The sequence below is a fragment of the Microtus oregoni genome, unplaced genomic scaffold, assembly GCF_018167655.1.
Source record: "Microtus oregoni isolate MIOR12 unplaced genomic scaffold, Mior012 000004F_ref0000308, whole genome shotgun sequence".
Lineage (NCBI taxonomy): Eukaryota > Metazoa > Chordata > Mammalia > Rodentia > Cricetidae > Microtus > Microtus oregoni.
Window position 1 is genome coordinate 46,331,568 of NW_024543063.1, and position 27,625 is coordinate 46,359,192.

The 27,625-nt window shown below is 49.3% G+C and overlaps 2 protein-coding genes across 2 annotated transcripts in view; one reads left to right on the top strand and one right to left on the bottom strand.

Moving 5' to 3' along the window:
* Window positions 1–3,865: 3,865 nt before the first annotated feature.
* Window positions 3,866–11,910, top strand: Plekhg4 (pleckstrin homology and RhoGEF domain containing G4). The gene is made up of 21 exons (XM_041650533.1): window positions 3,866–4,334; window positions 4,494–4,589; window positions 4,663–4,786; window positions 4,877–4,970; window positions 5,048–5,122; window positions 5,198–5,314; window positions 5,485–5,583; window positions 5,687–5,835; window positions 5,952–6,090; window positions 6,198–6,314; window positions 7,679–7,861; window positions 8,089–8,591; window positions 8,660–8,906; window positions 9,552–9,641; window positions 9,718–9,939; window positions 10,031–10,201; window positions 10,279–10,456; window positions 10,823–10,939; window positions 11,064–11,300; window positions 11,386–11,501; window positions 11,854–11,910. Exons 1-21 carry the CDS (start codon window positions 3,866–3,868, stop codon window positions 11,908–11,910), a joined length of 3,600 nt encoding a protein of 1,199 aa, XP_041506467.1.
* A 407-nt stretch (window positions 11,911–12,317) lies between these two features.
* The window catches only part of Kctd19 (potassium channel tetramerization domain containing 19), a 38,696-nt gene continuing 23,388 nt past the window's right edge, over window positions 12,318–27,625 (bottom strand). The window contains exons 3-16 of the mRNA XM_041650534.1: window positions 25,900–26,050; window positions 24,526–24,717; window positions 23,020–23,151; window positions 20,977–21,187; window positions 19,738–19,898; window positions 18,540–18,643; window positions 17,995–18,137; window positions 17,732–17,815; window positions 17,332–17,446; window positions 16,313–16,946; window positions 14,560–14,751; window positions 14,236–14,390; window positions 13,966–14,067; window positions 12,318–12,525 (exon numbers count right to left, since the gene is read on the bottom strand). Coding sequence (XP_041506468.1) covers window positions 12,412–12,525; window positions 13,966–14,067; window positions 14,236–14,390; window positions 14,560–14,751; window positions 16,313–16,946; window positions 17,332–17,446; window positions 17,732–17,815; window positions 17,995–18,137; window positions 18,540–18,643; window positions 19,738–19,898; window positions 20,977–21,187; window positions 23,020–23,151; window positions 24,526–24,717; window positions 25,900–26,050 — 2,490 coding nt within the window. The 3' untranslated portion in view covers window positions 12,318–12,411. The remainder of the gene's footprint in view (window positions 12,526–13,965; window positions 14,068–14,235; window positions 14,391–14,559; window positions 14,752–16,312; window positions 16,947–17,331; window positions 17,447–17,731; window positions 17,816–17,994; window positions 18,138–18,539; window positions 18,644–19,737; window positions 19,899–20,976; window positions 21,188–23,019; window positions 23,152–24,525; window positions 24,718–25,899; window positions 26,051–27,625) is intronic.

The following is a 27,625-nucleotide window of genomic DNA, read 5'->3' on the forward strand; positions in this document are numbered from 1 at the left end:
GCCACAGCTGGCCTGGAACTTGCTCTGTAGACCACACTGGCCTCAGACTCATAGAGATCTGCCTGCCTGTGCCTCCAGACCCCACTGGGGTTAAAGATGTGTGCCACCATGCCTACCTAGTTCAAGAGTTTTGATTTAACAGATTCTGGAGGCCTCAAAAGTCAGTGAGCACAGGTTGGGAAAAGCTGTGAGGCTCTGTAGGAGCAAGTAAATCAAAAGTCTGGCCACTTGACTAGACAAAGTGATAGGGTGGTTATACTACCTGGGATGACTGAAGAGAACTGATTAACCCATACCTTAAAGGAGACCGTGTGTGTGTGTGTGTGTGTGATTCAGATGTTATTCAGAAGACATGAAGACATCCACTTTGAATTTTTGAGATAGGTCTCTCACTGGCAAAGATTGCAAGTGTGTGCCACCATGCTTAGCTTAAAAAAGATATTTTGATCAAACTCAGGGCCTTATGGTTGTAAGGCAAACATTACACACAGAATTATCTCCCCAGCTTCCGTCCATCTTAAGAAAAAAAAAAAAAGAAGACAGGACCTTGTTATGAAGGTCTTGCCTGGAACTTCTTACTCTGTGTAGATCAGGCTAGCTTTGAACTTATGATCTTCCAGCCTTTTCATGTCAAGTGCTAGCAAACAAGACATATGCTGCAGCACCAGGCTAAAAGAAAGGATTCTGATGGCGATGAGGGCCTTCCAAGTCAGAGAAGGTGGCATGAAACAAAAGACTTTTAGTCAGCTGTATTTCCAAGAGCCATCTGGGACCCAGGTAAGAAGGCTATGATGCCTCTGGTGGCCTTGAATGTCACACCACAGAGCCCGGGTTTATTTAGGTCAAAGATGAGGGAGGGTTTGGAGCGTTTTAGGTATTGGTTGGCTTTGCTGCTTACAGTATCACAAAAGAAGGGTACACAGAATTTAAGGTATTATAGCTATTTGTCCTGTATATGCAAGCCTAACAAAGCTCAGAGGTCACTTTTTTCTTTCCTTTCCTTTCCTCTTTCTTCCTTCTTTCATTCCTCCCTTTAATTGATCAAGAGTCAAGGCAAGAGAGGCAGGAGAGGCCCAGTGAAGGAGCAGGGGAGGGGCCTGCCCACATTGTACAGCCTCAGTGGAAAAGGCTTTGAGTAGACTCAGCATCCAGCAGAAGCAGAGACGGTCCCCATGAGTCACTGCTCAGACTTGCAAGCTCAGCCCACAAAGCCTGCTGTGGTCAGCCAGCCCAGGTTGGCTCTAGGCCTAGTCCTCTGATGTCCCCCACTAGGCCAGTGTCTGTCCCTTTACCATCCCAGATTTGCGTGTCGTACAACTCTCTGTTACTTCTGTCTGGATCTGTTGCTATCGGAGGCTTTCTCTAGCTCTGGTTTCCATGTGACCCACAGACAGAGCGCTCAGAATGGTAGGGGTAGTGTGCCTAGTCTTAGATACCCCTAAATATATATTCTGTGCCAGGCCTGAAGTGCAATACTAGAAGAATAGAAGTGGACAACACGTGGTCTGCTTACAGGACACATTCTGTGTGGAATAGGAAAGCCACAGCCTAGTCCTGCCTCTGTCTCCACATGTGTGCCCTCCCCTGCCTGCTTGCTGTGCTCAGTGGGCCCAGGTCAGCCAGGGCTTGTGGCCTGATACCTCTTATTTGCTCCTATCATCGGGAGGGGGTGTGTACCTGCCAGAAGGTTCATCTATGTCTTATAGCTCCTGGGGGCCTGGCTGGTGGGTGGAAGTGAGCCTCAGAGAGAGGGAGCTGGGGAGGGGAGGCAATGACTCAGTGAGGCTGGCCTGGAACAAGAACCAAGGACAGAAGCCAAGACTAGACTCAATGCTCCCTGAAGTTAGAGGAAGGAGGGACAAAAGACATGCCTGGGGGCTGGGGCTAGAGCTGGCCAACTCTAAGGCCAGCCCTGCTCCTTTGCTCTTCCTCAGAATCCGCCTCAGAGTCTGAGATGCATAGGGGAACTGCTGTTGTTTCTACCATGGCTGCAGCTCATACCTAGATCCATGAAGGAAGCGCCTGCCTTAGAGCCAGGGAAGGCATTGTGTCCAGTGTCCCTTCCTCCCAGGGACCAAGGCCATGGTGCAAGGCTAAGAACCTTTTTCTGGTCATATAGCCAAACTTATTACAATCTTTCTGCGAATTCAAGTGTTAGGTCAGGCCCACTTACTCCAAAAGGACTTCAGACCTCAGAGCTGAGAACGAGAATGGATGCCCCAGCTACCTGGATATCTTTCATCGGTTCAAGATCCCCTAGCTAAGGGTGAAACAGGAAAACTGGCATGAACACAGACATCTGACACATCAGGCCTTCCTTGGTCTACCTGACAATCCCAGGAGAAAAGAGCGGCTTTGTTTTACAGGAGAGGAAAATGAGGTGCAAAGGGAATGGAGGACCCCACAGCAGGTGAGTGATGGAACCAGGGCCCAGCTGGTAGCTCTCTCCAGGGCCCCAGCTTCTTTAGCCCCGTTTTTCTGTGAGTGGGGAAAGAGAACTCGGGGGACTCTAGGAGGTGGAGGAGTTAGGCCTCACAGATTTTGGCAGGCCTGGGTCAGTTCCCACCCAGTTACATCACTACCCACTCCACATTCGGGTTCAACCAGCAGCACCGTCCAGTCATGGGATCACACAATCTATTTCTTGAAATCCCGTTTGTTTTTATTCATTGAACCTGGGGGCTCATGCAAACCAGGCAAGGGCTCAGCCACGGTGTTACACCCCACAGGCCATCCCACATGTTTAGTGGTGGGTGGGCCTGAGTACTGTAAGGGAGGCGGCATGCTATAGTGGAGAGGTCCTTCCGACTCTCAAGAAGACATTACACAATCAGCTGTCTGGGCTTAGGGCGTCTCTCTAGGCACCTCCCCTAAACCCGGCCCCATATGTCTTCTTTGAACCAGACTTGGGGGGCTGTGAGCGCTGAGTGGTCCTCATCTTGTAAAAGGGAGCTGGGCAAATATTCCCATGTCCCAGTAGGAGACCGGTCAGAAGCCTTGCCCTCCTTCCACAAGGTCGTCCTTTGCTATGAGCCTTCTTTCCGTCGAGCAGTACTGCGGGCTCACTCATCCTTTCAGACAATTTCAGCTCTGGGTCGGTCAGGCAGTGGGCACAGTGGAGCTCACTGCAACATCGAGGGAGGGAGGGAGGGAGGGCGCGCCAAGTCTCCGAGGCACCGAGAGTAAGAGCCCACCCCACTTGCTTGGGGGTCGGGAGGCAGCGCCATCCGCTCCCACTGTCTGGGCGCCTCTTCCCGAGAACCTGCTGAGCTGTGACTCGGTCCTCCAGCCCCTAGAGGGCGCCGCGTCCCCAGCGGCCTTGCGGTCCCTTCCAGCCGCCAGAAGGTGGCGCCCTCGGACGCCGGGCAGCCTCGCGGCACGGGGTCGTCGAGGCTGTGGTGCGTTTGCTCTTCGTATGTTTGTTCGAGGGCGGCGTGGTCGCCCCGGCTTCACAGTTCCCCCGCAGCGTGTCCCAGGGGTATGAGCGTGCAGGTGACCCGCGAGGAGCCGGGAGCGCGGGTCCAGGCGGCTAGGCCAGAGCCTGGCTAAGCCGGGCGTGAGGGAGTGTTCGGAGCTGGGGCCACCCGATAGAGGCTCACCGGAGCACTACCCGGCCTTAGGCCCGAAAGAGACTCTCTGTGTCTGTGTCTTCCCTCACCAGGCTGGACTACTAGCGAGGCAACGCTTCCTGGGACCTGGGACCCAACCTAGCACTTCCTACTGCCTAGTGTTCCCGGTTTGCCTGCCTTTGGAGTCTAGCCCCACCATTTTCAAACCAGTTCCTGGATGAGCCGAAGTCTCCTTTCACACCAAGGCCCAACCCCTTACCCTTTTGCCAAGAGCGGCCCACTCCTACCAGAGCATGATGGAAGGGCCTCTTGAGGGTGGGGATGTACCCCCAGACTCCCAGGGCCTTGCTGCAGAGGGGAGGTTTGCTGTGTGCGGTTTGGGGAACACCCTGGAGGAGGAGGAACCTGCTCACCAGATCCAGTCTATGGACCCCAGACCTTCAACACCAGCAGGGGAAACCCGAGGCAGAGGGCTCCAGGGAGGTTCCTTGTCCGAGAAGCCTAAATCTCTTCCAGAGCAGAGGGCTGCAGATGGGTCAGGGGACTGCCAGAGGAGCGTATTAGGAGGCCTCCCAGCCCAGTCAGAGGAGCCATCCTTCTCTGGAGTGGAAAACCTCTTGTATCCTGTGCCCTCTCACGTCAGCCTGACACAGGGTGAGAATGACAACCAAGGGGGAGGCTCGATAGGGGACCCAGGGCCAGGCAAAGAGCTGCCAGCTGTCGTTAGCCCTTTGTCAGAGATGCCATCAAAGCTACTGGAGGCAGGTAAGAGAGACTGGGAAATCTGGGAAGGGAATGGGGCCTCCTGGAGGTGGGCATTGAGATTTGGGAGGTCATTGGCCCTACTCAGACCGAAGCCCTAGTTCGTGGAGGGGTCCTAGGGAGATTGGCCCTATTTAGACCCAAGTCATTCCTCTTCTCAAGACCCTCATGGATCCAGCTTCCCTCAGCCTGCTGACTGCCTCCTAGCTCAAGACCTCACCTGGGAGTTGCTGGCCAGCGGCATGGCTGCCCTACCAGGTAGCTAGAAGACCTTAGATGAGGAGGAGAAGGGGTGGCCTGATTGCCAGGGCTCATTTCCTCTTCTCCACAGGGACACGTGATGTAGAAGGCCGAGCAGTGTTGCTTCTCTGTGCCCATAGTCCAGCTTGGCTTCACCCCAAGTGCAATAGCCGTGAGCTTCTGAGCCTTTTGTTCTACCTGCGAGGCATCCCCAGGTTTGAGGGAGAAAGTTGCGGGGCTTAAAGCCTGAACCGTGAGGTCCTGTGGTCTGGGACTCAGGTATTGAAACAAAACTCACCACTTAGGTCCGAAGTCCAGGCCCTGGGACTGACCATACTAGTTGATGCCCGAATTTGTTCCCCAAGCCCTTCTCTCCTCTGGGGCCTCAGCCAGCTACAAGTGAGTAGAGGATTGGACTTCCTTCCATCCATTTTCTGTCTACGCCAGGGGTAGGGCTGAACTTTGGTTCCTTGCAGCAAGCAGCCCCAGGAGCTGTGCAGCAAGTGCTGCTGGTTGGAAAGATGCCAGAGGAAATGCCTCCAGCACTTCAGGTACTGAGCCAGGTTGGCTCCGGTGGGGTGGGGATCTTTGTCCACACATTCCTGTATCATACCTCCCTTCTGCAGTTCAAGCAGCTGTCTTCTCATCAGAGCTTACTGGACCACATTCCTAACATGGGGCTGCCTGCTTCACTGGGAGGATGCCTGCCTTACAGCCACCAAGCCTGGCTGAATTTCCGGATGGTCAGTGTACCAGGTGGGGTTGGAAGGTTGTGGTTATACAGGTAATCTGGACCTGTGGGACAGTTTTCCTGGGTCAGCTTGAACAAGACAAAACTGGCTGCAGTGTTTCTGGAATCCCGGAGGCTGGGAGCATCCCTGCACCTTGGTCATGCTTTTTTGTCTGCTCACAGCGCCTGGAAACCCTACAGCAGAAATGCCAGGAGACTTGTGCCCTGCTCCAGGGGGTCATTGACAGTATGAAGGCTCTACGGCAACCAATGGCGTCTGGAGTGGGTGTCACCCCCCTCTTCCCAATCTCCTTGAATGTTCTCTTGGTGTCCCTTTTCTCTCCCATGTCCGTCAATGCCTGTTACCTGTTATTCCTGATTACAGGAAGTTGCCCAGCTGCTACAGCAGGCACGTTCCCTCATGCAGCGGGTGTTAGATTCACCACAGTTATCATGGCTGCAAAGCCAGGGAAGCCTGGAGCTGGCCCAGCTGAAGCAAGGCATGCCGGAGGTGATCCTGAGCCCTGATTACAGGTAGATAGAAGCCCAGCTACCAGATCTTAGCCCAGCTCAGCTCCTTCCATTTGTGTCAGGTAGATTTGAGCCCCAGCGTAGGAGAGTGGAGAAAGGGGACGGTACGCTTTTCACAGGTCTTCAGTAGACAAGGCTGATGAGCTGTACGGTGAAGTGGATGAACTCTTGCATCAGCTAACTCTGCAGAGCAACCAGCGAGTGCAGGCCCTAGAGCTCCTCCAAATGCTGGAAGCCCAGGAGGGTGGGCTGCACCAGGTGGGAGCTGCTTATCCAGAGCGCATCCTGTCCTTTGTCTTAGCTGTACCCCACCCACCCACACACCCATAGCAGCTGTCTTTGTTTTTCTACTTGTGTCCATCCAGATTGAGGTGTGGCTAGAAGAGGTGGGCTGGCCAGGACTGGAGGAACCAGGGGAGCCCTCGCTGGACATGTTGCTCCAGGCCCAAGGCCCTTTTCAAGAGCTTGACCAGATTGCCCAGGTCAGTTTGGTTACTGTTCATTCTGCAGGGACTGGGACACTTGCCAGCGGCTAGGACGGTGGCGTGAGTCAAGGCACACAACCCTTTTGCTCTTGGAGGTTACCATTCAGCAGAGATCAGTTGTCATCAGAGGTTCATGGTTCATAGTCTGAAGAGATGCTCTTGGAGGTTACCATTCAGCAGAGATCAGTTGTCATCGGAGGTTCATGGTTCATAGTCTGAAGAGATGCTCTTGGAGGTTACCATTCAGCAGAGATCAGTTGTCATCGGAGGTTCATGGTTCATAGTCTGAAGAGAAGCAGCATGGGAGAATAATTTGGAATCACTTGGGGAAAAAAAGAGTTAGGGATGGAGTGACAATCAAGGCTGGGTAATAGTATCTTCAGATGTCCTGTGTCAGCCAGGTGTGGTGACTGCATAGAGACACTATCTCAAAAAAAGGTCTTGTGGCAGGAGAGTGGGATGAGGTGAAGCGAAGTGCGTCTGGAAGACAGAGACCAGTAAAAACCTTAAGAAGTTCTAAAATCAGATCCGTGTTCTAGGACGATGACCTTGGTTTCTGGGAACATGGATGTAGGAAATCCAGTTTAGAGTAACTATAATAGTCATGGTGGGACACACATTTGTCTCTGCTGTCTCCAGGGGATTGGTTCCAGGACATGCCTTGGATACCTAAATGTGTGGATGCTCATGTTGCAGTATTTGCACAGAGCCAATAGATATCCTTTCATACTTTTTAATAATCTCTTTATTAGCATAGCACAGTGTGGATGCTATGGAAACAGATTGTGTATTCAGAGAATAATGGTAAAGAGTCTTAATATGTTCACAGGTACAATTTTCTCTCAAACACTTTCAGTACAAAGCTACTTAAAATCCTTGAATGTAGATAGAACCCACACATACGGAATCTGAAAATGTGGAGGGCCAACTGTAACATTTTATCTGACTAGACTGGCAGTTACGTTGGATTTGGAAAGTCTGTAGGACTTGATAATACAGCTGTGTGAGAGGGCCCAGGGGATAAGGGCATTTGGTGGAAGGCTTTCATGTGCCCAGTCAGCTGTGATTTTGAAATGGCTTTCAGGGAATGTGGAAGGACTCTGGGTTTTGGCCTGGAGCCTTACCAAGAGGGTCACCTGTTGGTTATGGTGTGGATGTTATTTGGGGTTTGGTCACATGAGATTGTTCAGAAGGAGCAGGTGAGGGGGAGCAGGAAGAACCATAGAGAGAGCATCCAGAAGAGAGAAGGCTAAGTCCTGCTGAGGTGCAGACTCAGAAGGCCTGAGGTGGGGGAGGGTGGAATGGGCAGAGGGAGGATCTAAGTCTGGGCTGGATCCCCAACTGAGCCCATCTGTCTCCAGGAACAGGTCAAGCAAGGGGAGAAGTTACTGCAGCCACTGGCTGACTACGAAGCTGCTGAACTGGGGCCTCTTGGAAAGTGCTTTCTGACCCTGAGATCCCAGCTGACAGAATTTTCCAGAGCTTTGACCCAGAGGCGCCAGCGATTGGCAGATGCCGAGAAGCTGTTTCAGTTCTTCAAGCAGGTGGCCTAGGGGGTCCTATCCCTGGCTTTGTGGAGGTTGCCCAAGCTCTGCCAGAGTCTGAGTGCATCCTATTTGGCTTTCAATCTTACTCCAAAATTCAGCTTCTGGATTGTAGCCTAGGATCAACCTTCCTGAGCCAGCCAGTGGGTGGGACAGGGAGCATGGCAGAAGTTACTGCAGATGTGCTGGGGTCTTGCTTTCATGTCTCCGTGACCTTGGTGTTACAGGCCACAACATGGATTGAGGAGGGGCAGCGGGTACTGACAGAGCTGGAGCAGGAGCACCCAGAGGTTGTGCTGCAGCGGCTGCAGCTGCACTGGACCAGACATCCTGACTTGCCTCCTGCTCACTTCCGGAAAATGTGGGCTCTTGCCACAGGCCTAGGCTCAGAAGGCATCCGCCAGGAGTGTCGCTGGGCCTGGGCACAATGCCAGGACACCTGGCTGGCTCTGGATCAGAAGCTTGAGGCAGCACTAAAGCCACCATCAGTAAACAGCACAGCTACCTTGCGTGCCAGGCGGGCCCCTGCTAGACCCACCATTCCTCCACTGAGGAAGGCATACAGCTTTGATCGGAATCTGGGGCAGCATCTTGGTGACGCTGTCCATTATGGCCACTATGCAACAACAGTTTCTGACTCCCACAGACCTGAGGCTGGAGGTGGTGTCCGGCCCAGGTCATCCCCTCCTGTGCCTCTGTCAAGCAGTTCTGACTTCAGGAATCCCAACAGGTATAGGTGGAGGGCAAGGTAGGGTGGTCAGTGGAGAGTGTTGGGTCCTGACTCCACCTACCTCATAGGCTGCAGCTAGTATTGGCGGAGATGGTGGCCACAGAGCGTGAGTATGTCCGGGCCCTCGACTATACCATGCAGAACTACTTCCCTGAGCTAGATCGACCTGATGTACCCCAGGGCCTCCGTGGCCAGCGTGCACACCTCTTTGGCAACCTTGAGAAGCTTCGGGATTTCCACTATCATTTTTTCCTGCGTGAGCTGGAGGCTTGCACCCGGCACCCACCTCGAGTGGCTTATGCCTTCCTGCGTCATGTAAGTTCCATAGGTCATAGAAGCCCTAGAGTATTTCTGGACACATACTTAATGCCAGGTTCTGTGCAGAGAGTGCTGTGGTTCACTGGGTACCATGGGGGAAATTAAACTGCTACCAGGGTACGGCTCTGAGTGAGACCCACAAAAATCTTTGCCTCTTAGGGTATTTTTAGTTCATCAGGAGAGATGTGCAAATAAAAATCATTCTGGATTACACTTAGGATGGGAATAAGCAGGAAAATAGCCTATGAATTACATTTGGGCAGTGTTTCCAGTTTAAAAGAGGATGTTTGAGTAGAGGCCAGAGGAGGAGCAGAGTGTGAGTTCTACCCCCAGAAAAAAGGTCTAGTGGACATCATGAGCCTGACTGAGTTTAGTGAACACCAAAGTGATGGTCTCAGAACCTTGGGCGGGGCAGAGCTGAATGTGGGGACTTTCTGTGGAGGCTGGACAGCCTGCATAGCAGGTTCTTGCTAGACTAAACTCATTCACGGTGGGATCTGCATAGGGAGGAGCGCCTTGCTCTGGAGCCACTTAGTGGCACATCTTTGCCCTTTTGAGCTAAGAGAGTGGTGTGACTGAGGTGGGGGATTTCTTTTGGGAACCAGTCCTCTGGTGCCTGGGCTGAGCCATGTGTCCTTGTAGAGGGTGCAGTTTGGGATGTATGCACTCTACAGCAAGAATAAACCTCGTTCTGATGCCCTGATGAGCAGCTATGGTCACACCTTCTTCAAGGTAGGAGCCTAAGGCGAGGAAGAACGGGATGGTGGCATACTCCAAAACCTTTTGTGATCTCCCACTTATGTGGCAGGAAAAGCAGCAAGCACTGGGAGACCACCTGGATTTGGCTTCCTACCTATTAAAGCCCATCCAGCGCATGAGCAAATATGCCTTACTACTGCAGGAGCTAGCAAGGGCCTGTGGGGGCCCCACACAAGAGCTGGGTGCCCTTCAGGCAGCCCAGAGCCTTGTGCACTTCCAACTGAGACATGGCAATGACCTGCTAGCCATGGATGCCATTCAAGGCTGTGATGTGAGTCATCCCAGGCCATCTGGGGAAGCACCCTGGGTGTAGAAGAGGGGGGTTGGAACAATTGGACATCTACTGGACTTCAACTTTGCAGGTTAACCTCAAGGAACAGGGGCAGTTGGTGCGACAGGATGAGTTCACAGTGCGGGCTGGGCGCCATAAGGCCTGTCGTCGTGTTTTTCTCTTTGAGGAGCTGCTGCTCTTCAGCAAGCCTCGTCGTGGGCCTGCAGGTGTTAACATATTTACCTACAAGCGTTCCTTCAAAGTGAGTCCGCATGACCTGAGCTCTGCCTCCAGCCCCCCATCTATTCCTCACTAAGCCCCTTTCCCCTGGCCATGTAGATGGCCGACCTTGGCCTCACTGAATGCTGTGGGGAAAGCAAGCTGCGCTTTGAGATATGGTTCCGTCGTCGCAAGGCCAGGGACCTGTTTGTGCTGCAGGCCTCTGACGTGGCCACCAAACAAGCCTGGACGGCTGATATCTCCCGCCTGCTCTGGAGGCAGGCTGTCCGCAACAAGGGTGAGTCCTTGTACAAGCCCAAAGAGTATATGTCCTTCCAGGAGCCTGAGAAAGGTTTAGGGTCCTTACACACTCTCTGGGAAGAGGGTGAGGCCCTTAAGGAGTACATCCTGCCAGAGACGGGATGTCTAGGGACTTGGAAAAGCTTGGGAGGAGGGTGAGGTGCAGCAGCAGACAGTACAAGGGAAAGAACATGAAGTTTTCTCTGCGTATCAGAGGTCTTATGCCCTGAAAGGAACATTATTATAACTTTCCCAGGGGTGCTTGGGAGCAGAAAGTCTGGGATGGGATGGCTAATTTCTGGGCTATGGGTCTGTATTAGATACGGCTTATGGGGGCTCACTTAGGTCTTTATTCTCTACTCAGAGGTGCGCATGGCTGAGATGGCATCCATGGGTGTGGGGGACAAGGCCTTCTGGGACATTGCCCCCAGTGAGGAAGCTATCAGTGACCGCAACATCGACTATGTCCTAAAGAGACAAGGTAGTGGGTATCTTACAGGGGGTGGGAGTGAGGAGGCAATATGGCCTTTTCCCACTCCTGGACTGTGCTTCCCTGGCGACCTCAGGCCAGACTGGACTCTAATCTGCCCCTCTTTCCTACACAGGTGTTCGCTCTAGGGCCTCCATTGCCGTGGCTCCATTTGAGTATGACAACCCCTATATGGGTGCCTTGATCTCCCTTCCTGGAGACCGTGCCTCTTGTTCTGTTGTGGGGTCTCTCAATCTGCACCTGTACAGAGATCCCGCTCTTCTGGGTGTTCCCTGGTGCCTGTATCCACCCAACTTCCCAGAGGAAGCAGTGCTGGAAGCTGAGGCAGAGTTGGGCAGCTACCCCTCTCTAAGTATGTGTGGGTTCTGACAGTCAGAGGTAAGAGGCGTGGCTTGGGTCTAGGCCTCCTCTGCTGACAGCCCGATCCTCTTCCCTAGCTCCTGAGGACTCAGAGGTCTCATCCCAGTGCCCGTCAGCCAGTGGCTCTAGTGGTTCTGACAGCAGCTGTGTGTCAGGACAGACCCTGACCAGAGGCCTTGAGGACTTGTCCTGTGTGAGTGCCATCTCTTGCCTTATGCTCACCCACCCCTCCCTAACTTACCCTGGGCAATAGCTGCCTTTTCTTTAGGGGAGCTGGAAATGGGTGGGTCAGAGCCATTCCCCAGATGACCCCATCTCCACTCCTAGAACCAGAGAAACAAAGCATTAATGCTTGACTTGGCACCATAGGTTTGAGTCCGGCTTGAAGATGAACAGTAGATACAACAGCCATCCAGTAACTCCAAGGAATAGCACACCTCTGAATCTACTATAACCAGTGCATGGCTGGCTCCTGGGCCATCCCCACTGCAACCCCTCATACCTAATAGGAATAGCCTTCTTGTTATCCTTTCTGATGTCTGTAGCCACCAACTGACTGGCCTAAGGCCTTTCCAAAGGCATCTGGCTACAAAGCCAGATGAGCACCTTGATCCCAAGCTCCTGGGATCCTTCTATTCCCTCCAGCTACCACCCCAGTTGTAAGTTAAGGACAGGACGGGACAGAAGCTGAGTATTTCCAGACTCTAGGCTGGCAGAGTACTATGGAGCTCTCAATTATGATGACCCAAGTGACTTCCCAGCAGCTGCTCCTTAACCTTTGAACTCAGTGCTGTTCTCTCCAAACACAGGGACCAGCCTGCTCCATATAGGCCCCCTTATTCTTGAATTCGTTGGCTCCCTATCTCCAGCCTCTTGTTTTTTTGTCATCTGGACTTGATGCTCTCTGAACAGCTTTCAGTTAGACTTATCTAACTGATTCCACTGGTCACTGACTCTCAGTTTTCTCAGAGAAGGAGTCTAGGCATTTGTCTTGTAATTTACTCTTTTATTTGTTTACAATAAAAATAGAGTGATTTGTGTCATTGGTTGGGCATGTGCATTCTGGGCATTCCACAGTTACAATGACCAACATCTCTGGTACTCTAGCCCTCTTGTAAATACTTGCCCAGGACTGAGTACGAGACAGACCTAGACAGTCCCCTCTGGATGAGCAGGTCCACGCAGCGGCCATACTTTCTGGCGAAAGGCAGTGTGAGCTGTAAGGAAAGGCCTATCTTATCCCTGGTTTCTAGGCAGTCAGCTAGTCTAGCTCTGGGGGCTCCCTCATCTGGGTAGGGGAAACAAAGAGAAAACCTCATTACAGGGTTCCTTTGGTACTCTGGGGCTCAGTTCTGCCCTAACGCTCTCACAGGGCTCTGGCTCTCAGAGAGCTGACCACAATGACAGTAAAAACTGTGCTTTCTGGCGCTTGTGCCCACTTTCTAGCCATAGCCGCTGACTTTACCTTTATAAAGAACACACAAGCTGGAGAAGTGCCAGTAATTGGGCAGGTGTGTGTTTGAGGTGAACATCATTATCGTTATGTACTTGATTATAAAAAGCCAGGTTACTGAGAAATTTGCTAAATCTTTGACACATATAATGCTGAAATTCTACAGAATCAGAAAAGAAAACAAATTAAAATCTTGTTTGGTCTACAAAATGAGTTCAAGGTCCAAATAGGCAGCATAGCTAAACTGTGTCTCAGACTTTAAAAAGGAGGCTGCTGGCATGTGTACTTGCCTGGGTTGCAATGTACTTGCCTGGGTTGCATGATGCCAAGGGTTCAATGCCCTGTGCAGCAAAAACAAAATAAATAGGGGGAAAGATTCTACAACCTTGACCATTCTTTTGCCCTTTTTTTTCTTTTTTCTTTTTTTTAAATGTTTTTCAGTCAAGCATAGTAGTGTAGGCCTTTAATCCCAGCACTGGAAGGAAGAGGCAGGCTGATCTCTGTGAGTTTGAGGTCAGTGTAACCTAGGTAGTGAGTTTTAGGACAGCCAGGGATAGATAGGGAGACCCTATCCCAGCCCCTCAAAACCCCCAAAATGTTTTTAGAAAATGCTCTAGGGACTGGGAAGATTGTTCTGTGGTTAAGAACAGTTGTTGCTCTAGCAGAGAACTGGGGTTTGGTTCCCAGCATTCACATGGTGGCTAACAATTGTAACTCCAGTTTCCAAGGGTCTGACACCTTCTTCTGGCCTCTGAGGGTACTGCATGCACACAGTACACAAACATTCAAGCAGGCAAAATACTCATACACATAAAATAAAAATTCTTAAAAAATAAAACACTGTAGAAGCGCTTAAGTATATAAAAATATGGTGGTATCATAGCTAAGTAGGGACTAGCTATTACTGGTCCTAAAGGCCTACCTCCGTGTCCACGTGCTTGAGTTAATATGTGCTTCCCAAGTATGGCCAGGGTTGTTAGTGGTAAAGGCATAGTTGGTGTCATTAAAGGAAAACTATAAAAACAGGTTTTTTGCTTTTTGACTAGCCTTGATTGGTTAATTTTAGCCATCTACCTCTATGGGACCAGAGACCACTGACTTAGCTGGCCAGCTCTCTAGATGACAGTACTAGCCTGGCAACAACAGTATCCATATGAGGCATTTACAGAGTTGCCATTCCCTATACAGGACAGATAGGCCTTACCTCTACCCAGCTGTACAGACGCTCCTGAGTGTGCCGGTCATCCTTGAAGCCAGTGATGGCCAGCAAATCCACCACAAACTGCTTGGGGCTGATGTTCAGTGTCTACCAAGAGAGCCTACAGTCAGGCAGGGCCATGGACAGCTCCCTTCTTCTGTTTTTCTATGCCTGCCTCTCCAGCTATTCTTCTGTCCCTGCCGTCTCCCCTCCTCTTGTTTATATTATTTTTTACATGGGGAAGAAACAGGGTGCCCCAAGGCCTGACATACATACCCATAGCCTGTAGGCCAGGGACACCACCTTGGCTGTGATAGCTTTGGGGTCCTTTTGCCTGATGGAATCCAGGATGATGTCAGTCAGGAAGCAGTGACATTTCTGTGCATAAAACATCTCTTCCCAGGTCAAAGAGAAACTCAAGAAAGTCACTTCTGTGAAGGAGAAAGAGTAGATATGGCTAAAGCTGCTTATAGTCGAGGCCTTAGAGACAGCCACAGGGCAGGGAAAAGGGCGGAGCTCTGAAGGGACATTTGCTCTTGGGTGTGGGCTCTACATCTTCACAAGCAAAGTACAGGGCCAGGCATAGCTCCAAAGCCTCACCTCGAGGTTGGGGGCTGGCTGTGAGTGATGTATGCTTGATGTTGTCCATCTGGGTGGTATAGATGATGCTGTCTTCAAAGAACATGCAGTAGCCATCACTACCCACCACAGGGGGGTGAGTGACTTTGAGGATGGCTCCCAGGTTGTCTGTCCCATTAACAGTAGGCAGAGGCTGCTCAGGGGCAGGGGTTTCTGTGAAAACAATAGAGGGGTTCTTCTTAGGCTTAGGAGCCTAGGCTTGAAATGCAGGCAGAGAGGAGCCTTCTGCTGGGGACAGATTGGAACACTCATTCACTCAAAACTTCAGAAGTCTCTGCTTTTTGGAAGTGGTACCCTGGCCTCACCACTTCATTATCCTGGCATTGTTGCACACCCAATCCTAAGTTTCAGAACTCTAAGAAACTAGTATCCTCATGGGAGACCTGCTTTTTCCTAAACAGAAACCGAGTAGCAGTGGATTGGGGGTTAGAGAGGGTGGAACTGGAAGGAGAGGAGGGAGGGGAAATTGCAGCCAGAATGTAAAATAAATATATTTTTTTAAAGAGACTAGTATCACCAGGTGGTGGTGGTGCACGCCTTTAATCCCAGCATTTGGGAGGCAGAGACAGGTGGGTCTCTGTGAGTTCTAGGCTAGCCTGGTCTACAGAGGGAGTTCCAGGATAGGCTCCAAAGCTACAGAGAAACCCTGTCTTGGGCTGGAGAGATGGTTCAGAAGTTAAGAGCATTCCCTGCTCTTCCAAAGGTCTTGCGTTCAATTCCCAGCAATCACATGGTGGCTCACAACCATCTGTAATGGGGTCTGGTGCCCTCTTCTGGCCTGCAGGTATGCACACAGACAGAATATTGTATACGTAATAAATAAATAAATAAATAATTTTTTTTTTTTAAAAAGAAACCCTGTCTTGAAAAACCAAAGGGTAGGTGATAAGAGTACTAGAGCACTATAGGAGGGAGTTCTGTAGCTAGAGGGAATAATCTAACGTGGCCCTTCTTAGCAAACTTTCCTGGATTTTCTCTCCACCGCTGGCCACAAACTCTCTTAAACTCAGTCCCCATTAGGTCCTCCTGGATGGGCCTTAGCATCTCACATGCCATGTGTGCTTTTCCCAGAAGTCTAGTTTCTTTTGTTCACGCACTCCAATAAGGACCCTTCCACTTGCCACAGCCAACCTAGATACCAGGATCTTGACACCTCTGTCTCCCTGCCTTGCTCCACTGCTCGGCCTCCTTTGCCCGGTCTGGAATGCATCCATGCTGCTGATACTGTCTTATAATCACACTTCCTCTGTCCCTGAGCAAGCTCCAGAAACATATACCTGATCATGTGCTCCCTTTAAAAACACCCTTCAGGGTCTGTCCATCCCTCTTGAAGTCAGAGCAGAGCCCCACATTCTGAACTTGGCCCATAAGACCTACCCTGATATGACTCCTGTTGTTTCTATGTCGTTTCTATGGCCTGTGCACCGGCAACCAGGCTTCCAGCCAGAGAAGTGCTCTGTGCTTCCACAGACACCCTAAATGTTCTCACCCTGCTGACTCCCCAGTGCTCCCATCCCCTGGGTTCGCCTTCCACAAAATACTCATCACTTCACCTATGTGGCCACTCATTTCTGTATGTGCTGCCTGGCACAGAGCTGGCATCAGCGACTAGGAGGTTCTGGTCCCTGCTCTGTCACTAACTCTCAGTAGTCTTAGCCAGGAATCTAGTATTGGTTGGAAATGAGACTTGGGTCAAGGATGGGGCAAGACTAACCTCTCTCCTTGGGCCTTTGTTTGCCCCAGTCCTTTAGGGCGACAGCTCTCTTTGTGGGGAAGTATGGCTTAAAAGTTGGCTCTGGACCCTTGTCTTTCACTCCAGCTCCAGCTCCAGGCCCAGTCTGGGGACCAGTGTCCTTCTCTGAGTTTATGGAATGAGTCTTCCAGGCAGCTGAGGTACCAGGTTGGGAAGCAGCCTCACTTCCTGAGGGGACATGCAGGGTAGCCTCCTCCAAAGTGCTGCTCCGGGAGGCTGCCACTGGCTGGAATTCCCACTGTTTACAGTTGACCATGTCCCATTCCCTTACCAAAGAGATGAGCTTTTGCATGGGGGTGACAGGAGGGTCTTTGGCATCAGATTTTTGTGTGAGGTTTATAGTGGTACACTTCTTCTTGGGAGGGCTCTCAGAGTGACCTCCCCAGTGTCTGGGGTTTGCACATAAGCCAGAACAGTGTGAGTATGTGCTGGGATTGCCCCCCCTCTTAGCATTTCTGCATAGGGAGACCTGGATAGTATGGGTATACTGTTCAGCCTCTTCCACCTGGCTGGACCTGGTCAGGTTCCCTTTGGCCTTGTTCCATGGAGTCCTGTCACCGCAATCTTGGAAGTCCACAGGCATGCAGGTTGTGGTCTGGGGAGGGAGAGGCACAGTAGCTGTGGGCCTGTTGTACATTATCAAAGTCTCCCCAAGACCTAATAAGCTGGGCTTTAAGACAACTTTTTTATCCAGAACAATCTTATCCCCTAAGATGGATTGCCATTCACATTTACTCAGTCTGAGAGGGCATGGTACCAGCCCAGGCAACTTTTATGTTCCAAAAGGAAAGATTATCATCCCAGGGCACAAGTGGCTAGCAAACCTCTGTACTCCTCAAGGCTCAGAAATCAGTTTTTGTACCAGTAACTCATGTGGGACCCCTTTTACTATACCAGCCACTCAGTAGCTAGGCCTGTCCTGTGAGCCCTTTGGTGGTGATGTTTGAGAACGATACCAACCAAAGAAAGCTGGGACTTACTTCCTTGGCATCTCTACTGAACTCTGCCATCGACCCTGTTCCTTCTGTCACCACATGCAGCTTCCTAATAGGAAAAGCTTCTTCATTTTCAGATTCTTTTTCCTGAGTCCATGACCTACAGAGACCAAGAGGTATTGGTTAGTGAGGGGAAGCTTCCATCAGCCCAATAGCTAATTGGTCAGGCCTGTCCGTTGAGCGGGAATTAGTAATTATAGTCAGAGGCACAAAGGGGACCTTTAAAGAGTTTTGCATAGGACACTGGCTACTTCTGAGCCCATTTCACCAACCTCCTCCCCCAGCTATGAGGAGAGGAAGTCTCATTGGCAGGTGAGGACAATTCTAAGAGGAGTTTGTCGAGGTCCAGGTTCTAAATGTGGGATCTAGAGAGCACTTTGCTTACTTGTATGCCTCACACTGTGCAAGGGCTTCTGAGAGGGCTGGAATATGATATTCCTCCACCTCCTGGCAGAAGAGAGGCCATTCCCTGCAAATGACAAGGAGATGGTAGACTGGGGGCGAGAGGAGACATGAACCCTAAAGAAGATGCCTTGAACAGTAATGCCCATGTTGAAAATAATGGAACCTCTTCCTGAAAGGCTACAGCTGAGGGCTGTTCTAGCTGCAGAGTCAACCTTCATAATCTGATTTCCTGGATTTACTTACTTAAATTCTGATGGTAAAAACAGTTTCCCGAGTCTCAGGAAGTTGAGAATGTGTCGGAACATTTGGCCATCACCGTGGATGAGCAGGGTCTGTCCATAGGTGATCCAGTACACTCTCTGAGTGTTGGATAGCAGTTCTGGATACTAGAAGAGGGTTAGACATCAGAACCAGTCCCAAGGTCTCGCATTTTAGTAAGGAGTAGGTTTTTGGATTTCCATCTCTCTGTATATTGGCCATAGAGATAAAAAGTGGATAGAATCTAGGGAAATTGCCTCCTCTTCAACTGGTAGATCCCCTACCTACTCTTGGGCTTTGGAACTCAACCCTACCTCCTTCTTGGTACAGGCCCCTGAGAACCAGCCTCTTCTCTACCCACATCCTGAAGCCTTCCAAACATGCTACTCATCACACCCACAGAATCAGGGCATTCTTGGCAAGGGAGCTGGGGAAAGGTTCTTTGGCTAAGCAGTGCCGGAAGCTGTGTGAAGATCATGTTACAAGTCCCAAAGATGTTCAAGTGGGAGAACAGCTGGGTCCAGCAGTACCTTTATCAGGGTCTGCAGGGTGGTTGCATACCAATGGCTTCCAACATAAAGCTTGATGATCTGTTGGGGTGAATATATAGTGATCTCTGCTGTCCACTCCTCATCTGTGGAAGTCAGTGAGAGGGAACATATCATATGACAAGAAGGAGAAACAGTAGGACACTTTGGTCAGTAGTGTTTGCATGGAAAGACTCCACACTCTCAAGCCTCATATTGTCCTGCCTATCTGAGAAACAAACCTCTGCTGCTCACACACTTCCAGGAGAGTGAGAATGACTCAGAATGACAGCTCTGGGAGTTGGCTGCTATCTTGGGTGCATTCTAATTCCAAAGGCCCTGTTCCTTCTTCCTTTGCAAGCTAGGATGCTGCTCCTGTCCATGTGCACTGCCAGCTCCCCCTGTTCCGTGGCTGGTCATGTCCTAGGTGTGCAACTTTCACGCGTCCACTCAGGATGGACTAGGAGTTCCTGTTTTCATACAGAATTAGACTGTAAACTCCATAAGAGAAGAACTGAGCCCAAGTTATATGGTGGTGCTCAGTAAATGCTGAGTGTTGCTGAGTGATAGAAATACAGCTTAAACTTTACAGAAAAACATGTTAATAAGAGTTTATTAACCAGCTGGGCATAGTGGCACACACTAATTACAGCACTTGGGAGATAGAGGCAGGTGGGTCTTTGTGAGTTTGAAGCTAAGCCTGGTCTACACAATAGGTGTCAGGACAGCCAGGGCTACATAGAGAAACCCTGTCTCAAAAAAAAAAAAGTTCGTTAACTAAAACAACATTGCATTTGGACAACTTAGACCCATGTGTGATCACTGTGCAATTTTAATTTGACAAATCCGTCCTTGTGTCTCTGCTCCATTCTAAATGGATTCATGGGCCATTTCTTTCTGCCTGGCTGTGAGAAACAAATGGCAGCTTGTGTTAGCTCCAGTGACTAGGAGAGCCGTGTATTTGGGGATCTGTGAAGCCCCAGACGAGGCATCCTGTCTAATTTTGAGATATGGTGTGGAACTGGTGAGGAGAGGGCACACAGCATCATAACATGAAAGTTCGGCCTACCTTTCCTTTCCCATTTACACTTCTTGGCTCTGGCTCTCCTCTCCCTTCCTCTCTAGCCTCTAGACCCTCCGTTGATGCAATTTCAAACCCAGAAGCTTTACTGTGTTTGAGCACAATAAAGTAAACATTTACTGAGCACATCCATGGGTGGCAAAGTCCTCGGCTCCAGATGAGTCTTCAGAGCCACTTTCATTGGCTCATAGGTGATGTCCCTCTTGTCCAGGAAGGCACAAAGCTCATACACCTCAGAGATGGTCTCAGTCAGGGGCAGCCGGCAAGTGCCCAGCCAGTTCCTACCCAAAGAAAAGCCTATTGTGAAGCCCTGTAGTTACTATACCGTAAAGGAGTCTGGCCTGTAAGCCTACCATGATCAGGGTGTCTTGTCACGAAACTTCCAAGTGTGGCACCAGAAGAATCATTTCCTTGATTTAGCTTGGGGATTCTTGAAAGAGAATGAGCCTAGACACATGCGCAGCCCCTTCAGACCTTTCTCAGCAAGGCCAATCCAAACTTTTAATTTCATGCCTTAGGGTCCGGGCTAGTCCGAAACCCAGCCACCTAGTGCTGGAGACCTCTGGTTCATGGTATGGCTCCTACTATGACTTTGAGAGATTACTAACATCCTTTGTACCTAGAGAGAGACTAAGGTCTAAACACCAGTCCTCTAGTCCAACCCTCTTTCAAAAGCATTTGTATTTGCCTTCTGGGACATTGTAAGTGGACATGTCAGGGAGAGATGGGCCTAAAGGTTCTAAAATGACACAATTAGGTCAGGTAACCCTTTCCCCAAGAACTGGGAAACCCACTCCTGTCTTCAGCTTTGGTACTAATGAGTTTTGTAGCATTCAGAGTTGCGCTTTTTAACCTTCTATAGAAATGTAAAGTGACCCATGCCCTGGCACTAATGGGCATTCTGAGCTCATTTCTTAAGGGACCACGTCCTCTGGAAAGCCTGCCCTGCCTTGTTTCTCAAGTGATCACCCTAGGCTCCAGTATCCTAAGGCTGGATAGAGCCTTTGCTTGCAAAGAGGTTTGCTTGGGGTATCCAGGACTCCGAATGTATGACTGTGGCCTGGTAACCTCAGAGTGAGCATTGGGAAATGACTGACAGAAAACAGAAAATGAAACACCTAGAGCCTTTGAATCCTGGAGAACTTTGTAAATTATCTCAGCCTGTTCCTCAGAGGCCCAAACCTGGTGGTGATGGTGACAGAAGAGGGAAAATAGTGAGGTATCCCAAAGACACTTTCCCCTTAGCTCATGGGAAAGGCTTAGAGTTGTTTCCCAAGATAAGGACATCCCAAGATGTTCCAAGATGGGCAGAGCCCAGTAGATGGGCAAAATGTTTCCATGAGAGAGACTGGGACTTACTTGACATGCTGGAAGAGGACCCCGTTCCCTGTGATGTACAGTCTGCTTCCATCCAGTGTGCTCTCAATGCGAAGCTGTCCCAATGCAGAGTCTGGATACTTGACCAGAAGGCCCAGTGCCATCATGTACAGTGGTTTCACCGACTCCAGACTAGCTGTACGGCCCCCCTTCCCAGGGCTTGGAGGAGGACAGGAGGCCCGAGAACAACCACCTGTGTTAGGGAGAGAGGGATGACTTCTAGATCTTTGATCATACCCGAACTGAACACTCTGGGTCCTCCTGCTACCCCAATTAGGACTTAAGTGGTGAGATGGAAGTTGTTTGTTTATACAGTCCAAATCTGGATCACTTTAACATTAGTAGAAGTTGGTGTATACTTATTAAGTTTAGAAGCCAAAACTTGAGAGTTTGCACAGTAGGAACACTGAGCCAGCTGAGAAGCTTCTAGTATTTTTCGATTTTTTTCTTTTTGAAACTGGATCACTGCCAGGCAGTGGTGGCACATGACTTTAATCCTAGCACTCGGGAGGCAGAAGCAGGTGGATCTCTGTGAGTTCGAGGCCAGCCTGGTCTACAAAGCTAGTTCCAGAACAGGCTCCAAAGCCACAGAGAAACCCTGTCTTGAAAAACCAAAAAAAAAAGAGAAAAAGAAAAAAGAAAAAAAAGAAACTGGATCACTATATACACCAGGCTGTCCTCAAACGTGTGATCCTCTTGCCTGGCTCCCAAGTGCTGGGATTAGAGGTGTGCACAGCCATGTTCCTCCTGTTGGAGGATTTTCATGTCTTATTTCCAGTCCTCAGAGCATGCCTATCATAAGTCTACAGATGAACAAACTATCCGCAGCCCTGCCTGACATTGTGGGTTAGGACAGATTACCAGTGACTTCGAGTTACACAGGGCTGGGGTCTGAGCTGTGCCCTTCCAAGGCTATGAAAGAGCCTTGGTTGTGATGCTTTATAAAAGGCTAATACCTCATGTGTTTGAGGAAAACCTGTCTGTAAATATACTGCCATCTTTTCATTGCCTATGAGGAGCAATGACTTGTGACACTCTCCCACATCCTAACACCCATGCTTTCTGAGAACCAGAAGCTGCTGGGGCAGGAGCTGAACTGACATCCCTCTTAGTAAAGTAGGAGGTCTTGGAACAGGTTCGGGAGACTGGCTGCAGAATGCCACTCCCATACAGAGAGCACATTCCATTAGCCTGGGGAGAGGCTGAGCCTCATTCCATGGGACAAGCACACAACCAGGCCACACTTCACACGTGTAAGATAGTTCTCTACTTTTGTTGTTGTTTTGGGAGCTCTCAGAAGGCCAGCTGCCCCCCTCACCTCCCGTGTCTGTGTCTGCCCACACCCATACAGCTAGCTTCCTGAAGCACACATGGAGGTTTCCATGGATGCGCAGTAGCTGGTGAATGAGCTGATAAAAGGCAAATCAAAACTGTCAAGAGGAGCAGCTGGAATGAGGCAAAGTCAGGAGCACAAAGGCCTGACCTGGACAAGGGTCAGGGACTGTTAGGAACAAGCAGAAACAGGTGGAGAAGTCAAAGAATGTGAAACAAGGCGGTGAGGGGGAAGGGGAATTGGGCTTGGGTAACTGAAGAACCAGTGGAAAACATGCCCAATCCTTTCTTCTTTAGTTGTTCCTGGAGGAGGAAAGATGGGAGCTGCAGGTAGAAGTCCAGGATTTCCACAGAGGAACAGACAGCACCTGCTTAGGAAGCTTGTCCTCAGGCTTAGCCTGCTCCTCGGGATGTTGCAGCTTGGTTTCCCACCCAAGGTTGGGCTCCTCCTGCTCCAGTCTAAGCAGGCCTCCCTTTGGCCCTAGCTTTGGTCGCAACACTGAGTAGAGAGGGCATAAGGGGTTTTAAGCCAAACTTCTTTTCTTAGATTCTAAGTCAGTCACAATGCCTGTTTCTCACTACCACCCAAGTCCAAAGTGGCTGTTAGGGGAGATGTTTGCTCTTGGCTTCCGTAGCTCAAGCCTAGACTGTTCTAGAATATCAAGAGGAGGTCAAAATTCCTGGGCATCATACCCATATTCATCCGGTACAGTCGTACAGCTTCAGTAAGCTCAGGGATTTCCAGGATTTCTACCTCTGCTTCTAACACATCCATGTTGGAGAAGTTGTCTGGTAGTAGGATCTTGTGTGAGCGGAGAAAGTTCACTTGAAAAGCAGAGAAACAACATGAGTTAACAAAGCATATTCATGACTAATCTTTCCATGTTCTGGCAGATTTTTAGTGCTTCATCTCATGTTAGGCTCTCCTCGTTTGGAAACAATTGCTAAACATACCTGATTAGGTTTGCTCTGAGGCAGTGGTTTTCAAAGACCCCAGATTACTTTGTTTTCCTGTATCTGAGTCCATGTGTGTGACTGCCCCTGGCCTGGCCCGGCACTCCCAGGCCCTCTTAGTGAATACAAAGGCCCTGAGAGTCTTGACCCGAGAGCAGGTCATTCCAAAAGAGGGAGTAGTCTTGTTAGAGAGGAGAGGCAAGACCTGGCCAAGGCTGGGCTGCCAGGTGTCCCTGCTGGACTGCAGTATGGGAGGGCAGAGAACAACACTAAGTTCCTGTGTGAACAACTCAGAGATTCTGAAGCGCGGCACAACTTCCTAGGTGACTTTGAATCTGGATAGCTGGGCCGCAGGCATTTGGGCCCCTGACATAACTTGGTGTTTATTGTTCTGTCCATTTAGGTGCTTGTCTACTGCTCAGGTTGTCTAGATAGTGGAGTGGCTATTCAGTTCACAGGCCAGCAAAGATGGTCCTGGGGCAGTGTGGGAAGGGAGGTTCCCTTCTGAGCGGGATGAGAGCGCTCATCCCTTCTTAGCTCAAGCTGCCCATTCTATATGACTCTGGAGAAACTATCATCATTTACCCCCTTTCTTTGCACTTAGAGTGTAATAGAAGGGAGGGTAGGTAAGATCTTTGAAACAACCTTATTTCCTTGTTGTATGGTGAGAGCAGTTGAGGCCTAGAGCCATAAGTGGCTAGAGCCATAAGTGAAGTATAAGCAACCAGAGTTCAGCTCAGTCCTTTGTCCTTACCATCAACTCCTGTGGTCATTAACACTACTTTAGGGAGTTCCAGTGCCCCTTTATAGTTAGGGTATCACAGAAGAAATAGGAGCTAAAAAAGCTCTGAACTGGACTGGACATGGTGGCACTCAGGAAGCAGAGGCAGGCAGATCTCTGCGAGTTCGAGGCCAGATTCAAAGTCACCCAGGAAGTTGTGCCACGCTTAGGAATCTCTGAGTTGTTCACACAGGGACTTAGTGTTTTCTCTGCCCTCCCATCCTGCAGCTCTACAGTGAGTTCCAGGATAGCCAGGGTTAGAGAGAGAGACTGTTTCAAAAACAAAACAACACAAAACAAAACAAAAAAGCTCTGAGCTACGGGAGAGCTTAATGATGGACTCTGCCTGCCTCTTGGAAGATTATGTGTTTCACAACCTCCACTCAGAGACGGTCCTCAGGCCCTTGTTAGGTGTGAGTAGGGTCTGGAAAGGGCAGACGGCTACCCCTAGACAGAGCAATCACCAATGAAGCGGAACTCGCTGCACTCGCACTCGACCAGGGCCGCGGTTTCGGCCAGCCACAGCAGGTTGTCTTCTGTCACTAGGCTTGGATACTTGGCTACCAGGTCGAGGGGCAGGAAGCAGTAGTGCACTTCCTCTTCTGTGTCCAACAGTGGTGTGTCCATGAGTCCCAAAGGTGCCTTATCATGAAGACCTGGAAGACAATAAACAGAGGTGTCACCACCTCCCTGAGGCCAGTGCTCCCACTGACCCAGGGGTCCCAGAGGAAGATGGAGACCACCAGGGGACAGTCAGTCTCTGCCATATGCTTCTTTCCCCCTTTTCTCTTTCCAGATGAAGACTTCAGGTTAAGAAGGAACGTTCTGGAAAGCTAGGCACAAGAAATATGTTTTGCATCGTTGTTTTTTCTACAGACAGTAAACAGATTTTGAACGATATGACATTTTGGCTTATGTACCCAAAGTCACTAAATTCAGTTATCCATGTCTCTTCTTTAAGATTTATTTTTATCGGGGCTGGAGAGATGGCTCAGAGGTTAACAGCACTGGTTGTTCTTCCAGGGGTCTTGAGTTCAATTCTCAGCAACCACATGGTGGCTCACAACCATCTGTAAAGAGATCTGATGCCCTCTTCTGGCGTGCAGGCAGAATACTGTGTGTGTATCTATCTATCTATCTATCTATCTATCTATCTATCTATCTATCTATATGTCTTTAATAAAAGGGTTTATTTGTATCTATAAGTGTGGGTATTTTGCCTGTATATATATATATATATGTGCACCATATAAAGGCCAGATGAGGGCATCAGATTCTCTGGAACTGGAGTTAAGACAATTGTGGGCTGCCATGTTGGTGCTGGGTCCTCATCAAAAACAATAAGTGCTCTTAACCACTGAGTCATCTCTTTAGCCCCTCCATGGTCTTTAATTAATTGATCAAACCAACTTCTGTTAACTACAAATGAGATAAATGCTTTTGACTCCTCTGGAAGCCTAAAACCTATTAATAACCATGAATTCCTGATGTCCCACCATAGGCCTGCCTATACTGCAAGGGACTTAGAAGCCTGAGATCACTTGGGTATCTTTGTATGGTGGCTGGAGGTAATTTGAAATGATGACAGAGTCTTAATTTTTTTAGGAGAGACTAGAAAACATCATCCAGCCTAAATGAAGCTGAGATGCAGCAGAATGGAATGGAGCAGGCTGCTGAGTTCCAGTAGGCATGCAGCCATGCAGAGGACAGGTGACCAGTCAAAACAGATGACTAAGAAATAGAGATGTCACCAGAGCTAGCTGAGATGGAGGTCAGCTTCTGCTGGGGTGAGGAGTGAGGGCGTTAGTGACTTCACTGTGGCCTACTCATGACTGTACCTGTGAAGGCTGGGCTTTTGATTGGAAACTCGGAGGGTTTGCTGATGCACTTCCATGTCCGCCAGTAGTTCAGAGATGCTCGCTCTGCAACAGGAATGTCTGCAGGCCGCACACGGAGGTGGTGCTTCCCTTCCTTCAGGTTATCTAGGGTCTGTCACATAAAGAAGAGTGCTGCCTTCAAAATCCAAACCTCGTAGCCAACTTTTCTTTACACTTGAGTACCCAGAAAAATACTATCTGATTTGCTTGGGACAGTATTCAAAAATAGACTGAATCAATCACAAAATTTAAAAATGTAAAGTTGTAAGATGGCATAGTAATAACTCAAAAGCCCAATGATTATTTTTCTTCTGAGTTTGAGGCAATTCTTTTCTTCCTAATTTATGTCAAATAACAGGACATTTTTTCTTGAAAAATCTAAGGAGATCCCCCACCCCCCGCTTTTTTTTTCAAGACAATGTTTCTCTGTGTAACAGTCCTGGTTCTCTTGGTCAACTTTGCAGACCAGGCTGGCCTCAAACTCACAGAGAACTGCCTGCCTCTGCCTCTTGCATCCTACCTCCCGTCCCCTGCCTCTCGAGTGCTGGAATTAAAGGCCTATGCCACCACGTGACTTTTCTTTTTATTTTTTTGAGACAGGACCTCGGGTAGCACAGACTGACCTCAAACTCACTATATACTGGCATAGCCAAGGGTGGACTTGTGAGATTTGCTGCCTTGATCATCTAAGCCTTGAGATTACAGGTGTTTCCCATCATGCCCAGCTACAGAGTAATTTCTGTTTAAGTCATTTGAAACTTGGTATCTTCTGGTATTGTCTTTAATAGTTAAAAGACCCTGATTGTTTGTGATTTGTGTGATTTGCTCATTTTGTGTATTCATCCTCATTCTGGAAAGTAGTCTAACAGTGAGATTAAGATATAATAAAATCCTGGCACAGGTTTATATAATTTCCTTTTTAAGTTGGGAAATTCTGTTTTTCCTTTCTTTTTTTTAAGAGATTTATTTATTAATTATGTATACAGTATTCTATCTGTATGTGTACCTGCAGGCCAGAAGAGGGCACCAGATTTCATTACAGATGGCTGTAAGCCACCATGTGGGTGCTGGGAATTGAAATCAGGACCTCTGGAAGAGCAGTCAGTGCTCTTAACATCTGAGCCATCTCTCCAGCTCCAGGTTATATCTTTTTCGAATCACTTTCACGTATAGTTGCTTGTTTAGCTTGAGAGACAGATGTGTTGAATGTTTGCCTGATGAGACAATTCATCATAGTTCAAAGGCTATATAACTTGTTTGAATAGTCTCCCAAGTTCAGAGAATCTTGGTTTGAATGAACCAGTGACCAGCATTGGATTGTCCCACCTAAGTAAGGCTGAACCCCAGGGCAGAGGTGGCTTAGGGATCTTCATTCCACACTTACCTAAGGATTTCCCCTTCTACAGTCATGCAAGGAACAGATTATAATCATAGCATTAAACCAAAATTTTCTGACCTCACCTAGAAGATAGTATTTTTCTAATAAACTGTTGGATACAACAGGACAAGTGATCCTTATAGGCACCATACATATATATGATCAGCTTTCTCCTCTAAGAACCTTGTAACAGATAGAAAATCTCTGATTCAATAATAACAAAAGAATCTGCTTCTAATTGCTAGTTACCCAGGAGGGAAGTCCTTGTGAGTTTGCTGGTGAGATCCCAAGTATTGAGAAGAGCCCTCT